Genomic DNA, 11,910 nt, shown 5'->3' on the forward strand with positions numbered 1-11,910 from the left:
CTACAATTCCATGGGCCTTGGCTTAGGACATATTATGGTGGGCCTGCAAAACTCACGCCACCAGTAATAATCCTGTTGCATATTCTTCTAAGATAAGGATGCTGGGAAACTATAAGCTTTTCGATAATTAACTTCATACCATCTAATAATGCCAGTGATATGGGAGGAATTTACTAATTATTGACTATACAACAGAAACTATTGCTGTGTTTTCGACAGTCGTTTGGACTTGCAAAGTTGTTTATAGCATTTACATAATAATACAAGCCAAAGAGGATTACATAAATTTGAGTACTGAAAGCACGTTGTTGTGTAGGGGATCAGAAATGTGTTCAAGGAGGTTCTGTACAGGACCTTTACCTGTCAATGCTGCTTGACTGTAGAAGCCTAACCAGGCTACCATCGCTAGCCGCCCATTTTTGATCTCTTTCACCTTCAGCTCTTCAAAAGCTACTGGGTCTCGGGAGAGGTTCAAGGGATCAAAAAGCTCTCCTCCTGGATAATTAACATCACCTGGAAGGTAAATTCCCAGAGGCTCTAATGCTTCAATCCCACAATATCTTGCATATTCTGGTCCAACCTAGTCACCGTCAAATGTTTGAAATAAATGAAAAACATGTCCACATTTCAAGTTGCGAAAGACATGCTTCAATCAGAAATATGAGAAGCAAATCTGTAAAGCAGGGCTATATCTTTTGGCCAGTAGAAAAAGGTTTTAGAACCTAAAACCTCAGATAATTAAGCTAGTTAACAATTCATCCTTTTTATCAGATTACCTATTTAACACCATGAATGGTTCAACTTTGGAATGGTGTGGTTGTCATAAATGCAGAGAAGCATGCACACACAATCTTTGCATGTAAATGTGATCAACAAAGCATGAAAATGAACTCTTCCGGACTATGCTGTAAAGACAATCTCCCCTGTGGGACAATGAATTTTTCTGGACTATGCAAGGAAACAATTTCCATTTCCAACATTATGCACGCTATTTTCTATCACAGAAATGAATGAACAATATCCTTAAGAATAAGTTTTTTCAGGTTCTTGAATGAGCTTCAAGAGGCCCATTCCAGGCAAACTAACATCAACTAAGCATAATTGGAAACACCTGGTTAAAATGATGGAATCTGAAAATCTAGCTCTTTCTAGGGGAATATGGTACAGTCCATGAATATGTAAGACAAGATGGGGGCTTTAAAATTTCATTACCATCAGGAGGGCTTGGCATATGGCTATAACAATCACTCCTTGGCTTCCAGCTACGTGCAGTCCCGGGATGCCTAGGTAGTCCAGTGTATCTCCCTGGTGAACATTGATAAGCCAAAAGGAAAATAAAGTTAATAAAAACAGTTCACCTCACATATGTTCATACCCAAATTAAATAAGAGGTTTATTTAAACTCGTAAGACAGATGACAGTCAAATCAGGGGTATACAGGAACAATTATCCCCTAGCTATAATAGATCGGAAATAGTTGAGCATTTTCAGCTGTTATTCACTTCAGGGAGAAACTTAACCCACCGCAATCTACTTGCAAATTATGCCAAGATATATCACAAGCCTGGTAAGGACCTACCCTACCATTTCTATGCCAACTTTTAACAATACCTGCATGTGAGCCTTACCACAAACATTTGACCATATGTTGTAAGGATCTTACACTGACAAATAAGTTACAAACAGTTTGCAAAAGACAAAATCAGGGCTTGGAGACAAATGAAACACTATTTAAACCATAAATCTCTGCAAAAGGTAGGGACTTACAAACCTAAAAAACTTGTGACATTATGTCTACGCCATGGTAGGATGAAACAGAAACCGGAAAACTGATAACCTAAAACATATTGTGACTAAGCTACCAATGTATTAGCAGTTGAAAATCATTTGGAAACTATCTCCACCATAAATGACTCTCTATTTGATTATCCATGAATTTGGACCAAATTGGCATAAGTTATTTTATTTTATTTATATTTTATACACCTATCATTTCCGTAGATATAGTCATCATCCTAGAAAAATCAAGGTTCAGTAGGCTCAAGCTGGCCTCCATTTTCTTGAGCAAACCTATGCCGTGGCCTATGATTAGATTATACAAGAAAAGGGATGATACAGCCGGCCCAAATAATACTTGCCAAGAAAATTGATCAATAAAAAGGTTAGTCCAACGCAGAAAATACTAACCTTAAGTTTTGAATAGCCAACTCGCCACCATACAGGTTCAACAAAGTGAAAGGCTCCTAAGAGGTCCAAAATTTCAGGAATCAAGGCACCAAGGGCTGCTAGCATGGCCCAACGAGCATGGAGTATTTCGAAGCTGCAGGGTACATTACATATTTATTTAAAGCCATTTACAACCAATGACATAGTTAGCATGGTAAAACACTTTGAAAACAGTCTTCCTTTAGATGAATCATTGCAGAACTGGACATTTAACCCTCCAGAGTAATACGAAAGCACTTAGACAAGATCTATACAATATTGCGATTCGGGAAAGTTGAAGGGATATATCTTATAACACTATGGTTACCAAAGCCTAAATCAACGTACAAGAGTTTGTCACCCTAATTCTATTCCGAAGTTCAAAATTGTGAAAATTAGCATAACAGTTATATGGGATTCTGGAGTAAAATTGAAACAGATATTCAGTGAGAAGATTATATTCAAGATGATTCCCTGTGTCATAAAGGGACCCAAGTAACTCTGACTTACTTAAAATATTTTTGGAAAGCCACAGGATCCCTGCTCAGACCTACAACATCAAAACCATAATCCCCAGGTAGTTCTCCAGTCAGATATGCAGGATAATCATAAGGAATTGGACCAAGCCAGCGGGGACGCTCTTCTCCATACCACAAGCTGTGAAACAGAAAATATACCATATAGTGAATCAGTGTTTACAATAAGTTACAAATTCTATACTGATCTTCTAATTTGACATAAGCTCGCGAATAATATTAATAATTTTATTTTTATTTCTAAAACCACAATGTTTTTGTTTTGGTCAATATACAGTTAATAGTTAGCATACTTGTTAGTCCCCAAAACAAGGTACTCAATGAAAACAGCAAATGGTTAGTTTTCCATATGATGACATATTTTTATGAGACCTGAGCAAATGACATACAGAAAATGATTAGGCCAATTCTTAGATAGAAATGTGCACCAAAAATAGGCTCAATAGCTACTGATACTATGCTTCCATAAATCATCGATGGGTTTGTATAGGAGAGACTTGTCACTACTACTAGAGAGAACACATGATTTCATTTTTCCATCAGAGTGCAAACACTCTTTTATATGGCATTGGCTGGCTACAACGATGGGCATGTCCTACTATTGCAAGTGATAATTGGGATCCAACAACTGTCTCTGGTGATGATAATTTTATCTCCGTAGAGAAATAGAGAATGGCTTACCCGAAAATTACCTCTGTTTTCGAGCCTTTTCGGCCAAGCCCCTAAACCTGGAAGAATTCTCAACTGCAACTTTCTTCCTTTCCTCCAATCGCCTCTGCAGCGACTCTCCGACTGCGCTGTTGGCTATGGCTTTCACAGCCGTGAATGGAATCGCCGAGAACACCACAACTCCCACAAGCTTCACACCAATAAACATATGCAACGTAATTAAGAAAAAGAATTATAGCAAAAAAATTGGTACTGATAACAGAAAGGGAGAGCGGAGCGGACCTCTTGCCATGAAGCTTTGCAAACAGAAGAACGAGGCTTAGTAAATGTGAGGTTGGTGGGGGATTTTAGAGCCAGAGAGTGAGGATGATGAATGAAAGAGGAAACTGAACAAGGCGAAGCTCGTGGCTGAAGCAGCGCCATGCTGTCATTCTAGTCGGAGTTAAGTTTATAAGTTAAGTTTTGTTTTTTTAATCAAAATATAAGTTATGTTATGCGGGTGGTGGAAATGGAAGAGCATTTTTGTTCGGTTTTGTTTGATTTTGCAAGACTTGACTTGGACAGATTTCAACCCCTGCCTCCTATATGCCTACTTAAATCCTTCAAATTTTGCAAATAAGGCAGCGTGTCCGTCCTTACATTCAAATTTAAGTCCCTTTTATTTTCTTGAAGAATGGAAAAAAGCCTGTAAGGTGTTCGACTAAATGTCTCAAAGGAGGAGGCTGATACAAGGGCAAACCTAACAGATTACATCCCCAATATTCAAGTATTGGCATATTGCTGCCCACACCACATGTTCCACTATTAACATGTTGCGTTATGCAATTTGATTGTATAAAAGCTTTTATCAAGGCTAATAAAATATGAATGAGATACTGCATCTAGCTTTAGCATAGTGCTTTTAGTTTTAGTATCAGCAGCTTATGTAAAAAATAGTTGAAAGCTTAATCAGCATTTAATTTCGCCCCATCAAGAAATATTCCTGGATCCGCCACCTTTCTTCTTTCTTCGTAGATTAGATTAATGAGTAAAACAAAGGATGGGCAGTAACTGTTAGCAAACTGTAATGTAACACCAATCCATCCATGTACAATAATGGGCATCATAAACAAGGACACCAACCAAACATAGAATACAGATTTCTAATTAGGATATTTGGGCATTACGCATACAAAGGAAGACGCTTACATAAACACATACTAGCTATAGAGGGCATAGAAATTAATACAACACAAAGGTGGATGATGATCGGGAATTCAACATGCTACTTAATTAAACAATTTTAATCTTCGTAGATCCGGCACTCGTCGGTTTCAGGGTTGTCTTGACAGAAGGACTCGAGAGGATCTTTGTTGGTCTCCAATTTGAGCCTGAGATCGGCCTTGGCTTGGCTGACCTCCTCCACCTCGTCCCAGGCGACCTTGCACTCGTCGGCGATGGGATCTCCCTCGCACACTTGCTTTGCTTCCATCACTTTCTTCTCTATCATCTCCGTCAGTTGCTTCTCCCTCATCTGCGTCCCTTTGAACTTCCCCTGCACCCCACCACTTTTCGTCCCACATTTTATCATCCTATTCTTATTATTATTGTCCGATCTCAGGCACAAAGAGGAAGAAGAAGGCGATGATAAATCATTAATCTTCTTCTTCAAATAAGTTTCAGACAAACACATCACACCCGATCCTCCTGATAAACAAGAAGCCATCTGCTGATCTGATTGAACCTTCAAACTTCACTTCTTCTATGCGGCCTCCTACCTACAGCAACCAAACAAACAAACAAACAATTTCCACGGGCCTATTAATTAATTAAACCTGAGTGCCCTGCTCCCTACTCAAATAAGTGGGCCCTTGACGGATTTACCTAAATACCCCAATAAAATACATCTTTCCTTTTATCTTTCTCTGTTTCCGGTAGGGTATCATTGGTACGTCCTATGGCAGGCATAGGATAAGGTTGTTCATTCCATTATTTGTCACAAGACACCAAGCAAGCAATATCCTTATCTACAACAACAAACTCTAGCTGCTCATATAAAGTCCACGATGAAATCTTCCAATCACACAACACAAAAAAGTTCCCTTCTCTTTTTTCTTGTGCTCCTGTTATCCCATTTAATAACCAGGCGCCCACAAAAGCCCACGGTTTTTATAGACCAAAAATCAAAAAACAAAAAAAAGCCCACGGTTTTTGGGTGACCCCTTCTATTTATTTGTTTTCTAAAGACTCAAATATCAAACATTAGATTTCCCAATAAAAAATATATAAAAAAACAAACATTAAAAACCAAGTATTAGGGTTTTTAATTCAAATGGTCCCTAAATTTATACACGATTTGCATTTTAGTTCCTTAACTAAATTATTCGTTCAAATGGTCCACATATTCTTTATTATTCGGGCACTTGGTCCCACCAATGTTGTCTTCAAATGTAAGAGTAAAACCCCACATCCTCATCAACATCCATCCTTATTCCTAGCCAGCCATCATCTTCCCCAGCTAACAAGGTCATCATCTTCCCAAACTTAAAAAATCAATCAAACCCAACTAATAAGCTAGAGGTTCAGAAAGAGAAAGGGGCGGGGAGAGATGACCATCCTTCCACATCAATCTAAGTCGTTTAGCAATAGCGTCATATTCAAAAGCAAAAGCAATAATATCCCAATTTCCCAATTCTCAAGTCAGTGGCTAGACTTGGTCTAATTTGCTTAGTTATAGCTGGGTTCATGGTGCTTCAAGTTATGGCTGATAAATCTGAGGGTTTGGAGCTGAATCCATTTTGCATGTGCTAGGGGATGGGGTTAGGGAGTTGGGATCAGAGTTGGGGAGAATGAGATTGGGTTAGGGGTGGGATGGGTTTTCTTTTGGGGTAATTAAATTCCTATATACCAACAAAATTTTGCATGTGCTGATTAAATTTGACAAAAAATTATGGTGGAACCAAATGATCGAATAATAAAGAGTATGTGGACTATTTGAACGAATAATTTAGTTGAGGGACTAAAATGTAAATTGTGTATAAGTTTGGGGACCATTTAATTTAAAAACCTTCAAACATTAAATTTTAATTTGATGGCTTGTGTGAAAATTTGACATATAATAGAGTTTTACATTTCACCCGATATGTCAAATAAAATATTATTTTATTACATATTATTATTGGTTTACTACAATAAAGGTACATTAATTCAAAAATAATAATAAAATAATAAAATAACATCACAAGGTCAAACAACCAAAAATAACAGCAAGGGAGAGAAATGTTAATCCACGTAGGAGTTAACATTTGAGTAATGCTACACTTACCACATTTTTATCCCACATTTATGTACCACTTGATCTGGCATGTCTATATTATATGCTACATTAATTAAATCAATGAAGTGTATTTTAATTAAGACAATTAGAAAAACAAATACTGGAATAAATCATAAAAGAAAAGAAATAATTAAATAATTTTAATTAATGTGGCTGTCCATCTTAAGTGCCACATAAGATGGTATAGGATGTGGTATATAAATGTGGTAAGAGTAGCATTATCTTAACATTTTGGTTGGAGTGAGTCTAAGCTTTTTTTTTCTCTACCTGTTAAAAGTGCCACAATGGATTTAACATGCTCTAAGTTTTGAGTACAAAGTTACTTAAATGCTAACATTAATTTTCATTTCAAGGTTGGTTTTTTATTTTTAAATGTCGTGGGGACTCAAACTTAGGAGAAATTATATAATAGTACGAATATACTATGTTAGTGTGTGATAGTCCCACTCAAATATTGTCACTTGTCTTTTTTATTATTTTTTTTATAGTTGGATTTGACACTTCATATTTATCATTTAAATTAAAATTAGAAAAATAAAATATAAATATAAAAATAAAAAGATAAGAGTTCCAGCAACTAGGGTTGGGATTTTTGACCAAAAACCAAATTGGAATCGGGAAACCGATCAAACCGGACCGTCTGGTTTGATCTCGAGTTCCTTTCTTTCCAAGGTAACTCCAGATTTGTAGCTCCACCACGCCGTCGCGAAGGCTTCAGATCTACAGTGCCACTACTATCTCCGCCTCTCCTTCTCTCTCCATCTCTTCTGCCTTTCGGGTTTTTCGGCCGTCGAACCACTCACACCGAAACCAATGGTCCAACTGACAATTGGCAATCTGCCCTCATCAGTGGCGGTGACCTTTTTAGCATTCCGACCACTGTTGGTTAGGTAGTCAGTTTGTGCCTCTCGGTTCGGTCAAACTGAACCCACCCCTACCAGAAACCACACCCTCCCAACCTAACCACCAACCGCAACGTGTTTGCCATGACCGATGGTCCGCCGCTCTTCCTTCTCTTTTTATTCCTTTCTCTTTCTCTAATTCTCCCCTCTCTCATCATTGCAATTCAAAGAAAATGAACAAATGAACCAAAAGTAAGCCTATTTCATTTGCAGCGGAAAGATTAAATAAAATTTTGGGGATAAGAGAGAGATAAAGGAGAAGGAAGAGGAAGAAAAGACTGGAGGCCAAGGAAAACAATGGGACTTCTTGTTGGGACTCTCATTTTTCCTCTTTGTTGACCCAAGGTAGTAACCAAGCCCAGTATACCCAATAATAGCTTGACAAGTGGCACTTATAGACCAGTAGGGATATACCACCGACCACACCAAAGCAAACCGCTCGTCTATTATCTTTATTTTAGCTCGGTGGTCGACTCGATCTTATCCATCGACACGCACAAATCTCTCTGCTCGGCGTCTTAGCTAAGAGTTCATGCCATCACCCTTGGCCATAAAAGGTCCACGTTGATGACAAGACCCATCTTGAATGAGGACAGTACATTGTCCTTCAAAACCACTGTTCCAGTCACCTTCAATTCCACGTGTAGACATACAACTCGTCCTAAGACAAGATGTGATGGGGTCATAAGCTATTTTGCACACCACCCCTATGAAACAGTATGAAATCATCATGACTGCCACATGATAATCTCCAACTGGTCTATGACTATTATGAGATTGATGCTCAGGCATGACATGGTCGGCAAACAGTGGAAGGAAGAGTAAGAGAAGACTAGCGGCCATGGAAAACAGTGGGACTTGTCGTTGGTGCTAAAATATGAAAACTATGAGAGAATATTTGTTTGTGGGAATTTTCTGTGTATTCTTCTCCTTGTAGAGGTCATATTTATAATACAACGAAACCTGAATGGGCAAGTAAATAATAAATTCCTAAATCTATTTGCAGTAGGAAATCAGGAATTAAAGTAAATCAATTACAATTATAATAGGAATTCTTGGTGTGTAAGGAAAGTAAGTCAATATCCACAAGTCACGCCAACACTCCTCCTCACGTTGGTGCATAGATGTCGCCAATGCCCAACTGATCTAGTGAATTGTGGAATGCTTTATTGGAAATCGCCTTTGTCAAAATATCCGCCAATTGATCCTCGGATTTCACAAAAGGAAACTGAAACACTTTAGCCTCAAGCTTTTGTTTGATGAAGTGTCGATCTACCTCAACATGTTTAGTACGATCATGCTGAACTGGATTCTGTGCAATGGCTATAGCAGCCTTGTTGTCACAAAAGAGATTCATTGTGGATGTAGGTTTATACCCAAGTTCAGTAAGCAACTTTCTTAACCAAAGAAGTTCACAAATCCCTTTAGTCATGCCTCTGAACTCGGCTTCTGCACTAGATAAAGCTACTACATTTTGTTTCTTGCTTCTCCATGTCACCAAATTACCTCCCACGAATGTGAAGTAACCCGATGTGGATTTTCTATCTGTTACATTACCTGCCCAATCTGCATCTGAATAACCATCAATATTTAGATGACCATGCTTTGAGAACATAAGTCTTTTTCCAGGTGCAGACTTCAAATATCTAAGTATCCGAAGAACTGCATTCATATGGTCTTCACTTGGAGAGTGCATAAATTGACTGACAACGCTCACCGCATAAGCAATGTCTAGTCGAGTATGTGACAAATAGATCAATTTTCCCACTAACCTTTGGTATCTTTCTTTGTTAGTTGGAACTTGATCCGGATATTCTCCAAGATGATGATTCTGAACAATAGGAGTGTCCGCAGGTTTACAATCTAGCATTCCTGTGTCTGTCAACAAGTCTAAGACATATTTCCTTTGAGATAGAAATATGCCTTGCTGCGATCGAGCCACCTCAATTTCCAAGAAATACTTGAGTCCACCTAGATCCTTCATCTCAAACTCCGTAGCTAGATAGTCTTGTAGCTGTGATATTTCCTGTTTATCATTCCCAGTAATAATCATGTCATCAACATAGATTATTAATGCTGTTACCTTCCCTTTTCGATGTTTCAAGAACAGAGTATGATCTGAGTTGCACTGTTTGAAACCATTGTTCTTCATTGCCATGGTGAACTGTCCAAACCATGCATGTGGTGACTGTTTCAATCCATACAATGCTTTTCGTAACTTGCAAACTGCTCCAGTTTGAGTAGTATTATATCCAGGAGGAATGTCCATGTACACCTCCTCCGTGAGTTCGCCATGTAGAAAAGCATTCTTTACATCAAACTGGTGTAGTGGCCAATCCAAATTAGCTGCAAGGGACAATAAGACTCTGACGGTGTTTAACTTTGCAACTGGAGCAAATGTTTCTTCATAGTCTATACCATAGGTCTGTGTGTACCCTTTTGCCACAAGTCTTGCCTTGTATCGCTCGATAGATCCATCTGCATTGTGTTTTATAGTAAACACCCATCTACATCCGATTGTCTTTTTTCCTCGGGGTATAGTCTCCAATGTCCAAGTTTGATTTTTCTCAAGGGCTTTCATCTCCTCTTTTATAGCTTGGACCCATTTAGGATCTTTCAATGCTTCAGAGACCTTAGTTGGAATATGGATAGCAGACAACTGATGCACAAAAGCCTTGAGCGGTTCAGACAGCTTCTCAGTGGATACATGATTTGCAATTGGATACTTGGATGTCTTGCCAATATCAGGTGAATAACGGTTTGGTGGCTTCCCACAATTTTGCCTGAAAGGTAATTGATATCCAATAGTTTTATCATCTAAATGCATAAGTCTAGTAGGAGTAGTTACCTCAAGGATATTCTCAGGAGATTGGTCTGTTGGTACTGTTGAGTTAGAGGGGGGTCTTCATCTTGTTGTTCTGTATTGTCTGTAGGTGTGAAACTCGGATCAGAAATATCTTCGCATGGATCAGGTGGGTCAGGCAATTGATCGCTATGAATGGGCGATTGGTCGCTTTTCGACAGAGAGTAATCTCGTGCTCCAGACTCGGAATGATCAATCATTTCTGTACAAAGGAGAATTTCTTTATTTTTCAAGTTGCTCCAATTCTGCTCTTCACTTCGTATCTCCTCCTGAAGTGTAGAATTGGATGATGGGTCATGGAAGAACAGCTCTGATTCCAGAAAGGTCACATCCAAAGTGACATAGGTTCGTTGGGTATGAGGGTGATAACAGCGGTAGCCTTTCTGATGAGTGGCATAACCCACAAAAACACAACGAAGCGCACAGGGATCAAGTTTGCTACGTTGATTTTTGTGGAGATGAACGAAAGCCACACATCCAAAGATTCGGGGTATGAGTACCAAAACAGAAGGCAGAGGTCTGTGTTGTGCAAGCACCTGTAAGGGAGTTTTAAAGGTCAGTACACCAAAAGGCATGCGGTTGATTAGATGAACTGCGGTGACAATAGCATCATCCCAGTGATGGCGAGGAACATGAGCGCCAATCAGAAGTGCTCGGGCGGTTTCAAGAAGATGTCGATTCTTTCGTTCAGCAACACCATTTTGTTGTGGTGTCTGAGGACAAGTCGTCTCATGGATAATTCCATGTTGTTGGAAGTAAGTCTAAAAGTCATGATTGACAAATTCTCCACCATTGTCTGAGCGAAGAATCTGGATTTGAGTTTTCATCTATTTGTGGAAGGACTGAAAACAGGAAAACACTTCGTTTTTATTCTTCAGCAAATAAAGCCATGTCATCCGTGTACAATCATCGATGAATATGACAAACCATCGAACACCAGAAGGAGCAGTGATAGGAGAAGGTCCCCAGACATCAGAGTGAATTAACGTAAATAGAGTAGTACACTTGTTCGTACTCAACGGGTAGGGCACACGGTGACTCTTGGCCAAAATACAAGTATCACATGTGAAGTCAGAGTCCTTGAAACCTGAGAATAAATCTGGTATAAGATGCTTCATATAACTAAAAGACGGATGTCCCAATCGACGGTGCCACAACCAGATTTGCTTTTGTTTGCTATCAAAGGGATGTGTCACGCTGTTAGCCATGCCGGGACTGAAGTCATCGACATAATATAGCCCCCCTCTCTTAGTACCACGACCAAAAATCTCCTTAGTGTGAATATCCTGAAGCAAACAAAAACTCGGGTAAATGAGTACACAACAATTCAATTGTTCAGTAAGCTGACTAACTGACAACAATTTAGTGGATAAAGATGGAACAAGTAAAGTATTAGACAGTGTGAGAGAGGATGAGAGT

At 38.9% G+C, this 11,910-nt stretch overlaps 2 protein-coding genes across 2 annotated transcripts; both read right to left on the reverse strand.

The window, feature by feature from the left end:
- On the reverse strand, window positions 118-4,001 carry LOC18777437 (chlorophyll a-b binding protein of LHCII type 1). The gene is made up of 6 exons (XM_007209287.2): window positions 3,693-4,001; window positions 3,434-3,600; window positions 2,716-2,862; window positions 2,188-2,320; window positions 1,213-1,305; window positions 118-580 (listed from the first exon to the last, which is right to left on the reverse strand). The coding sequence occupies exons 1-6, from the start codon at window positions 3,831-3,833 to the stop codon at window positions 278-280; spliced, it is 984 nt and encodes a 327-aa protein (XP_007209349.1). The 5' UTR covers window positions 3,834-4,001; the 3' UTR covers window positions 118-277.
- Window positions 4,462-5,386, reverse strand: LOC18776213 (calvin cycle protein CP12-3, chloroplastic). Its single transcript, XM_007209689.2, has one exon. The coding sequence runs from the start codon at window positions 5,113-5,115 to the stop codon at window positions 4,693-4,695; it is 423 nt and encodes a 140-aa protein (XP_007209751.1). The 5' UTR covers window positions 5,116-5,386; the 3' UTR covers window positions 4,462-4,692.

This window comes from Prunus persica, chromosome G5 (genome assembly GCF_000346465.2).
Source record: "Prunus persica cultivar Lovell chromosome G5, Prunus_persica_NCBIv2, whole genome shotgun sequence".
NCBI classification, from domain to species: domain Eukaryota; kingdom Viridiplantae; phylum Streptophyta; class Magnoliopsida; order Rosales; family Rosaceae; genus Prunus; species Prunus persica.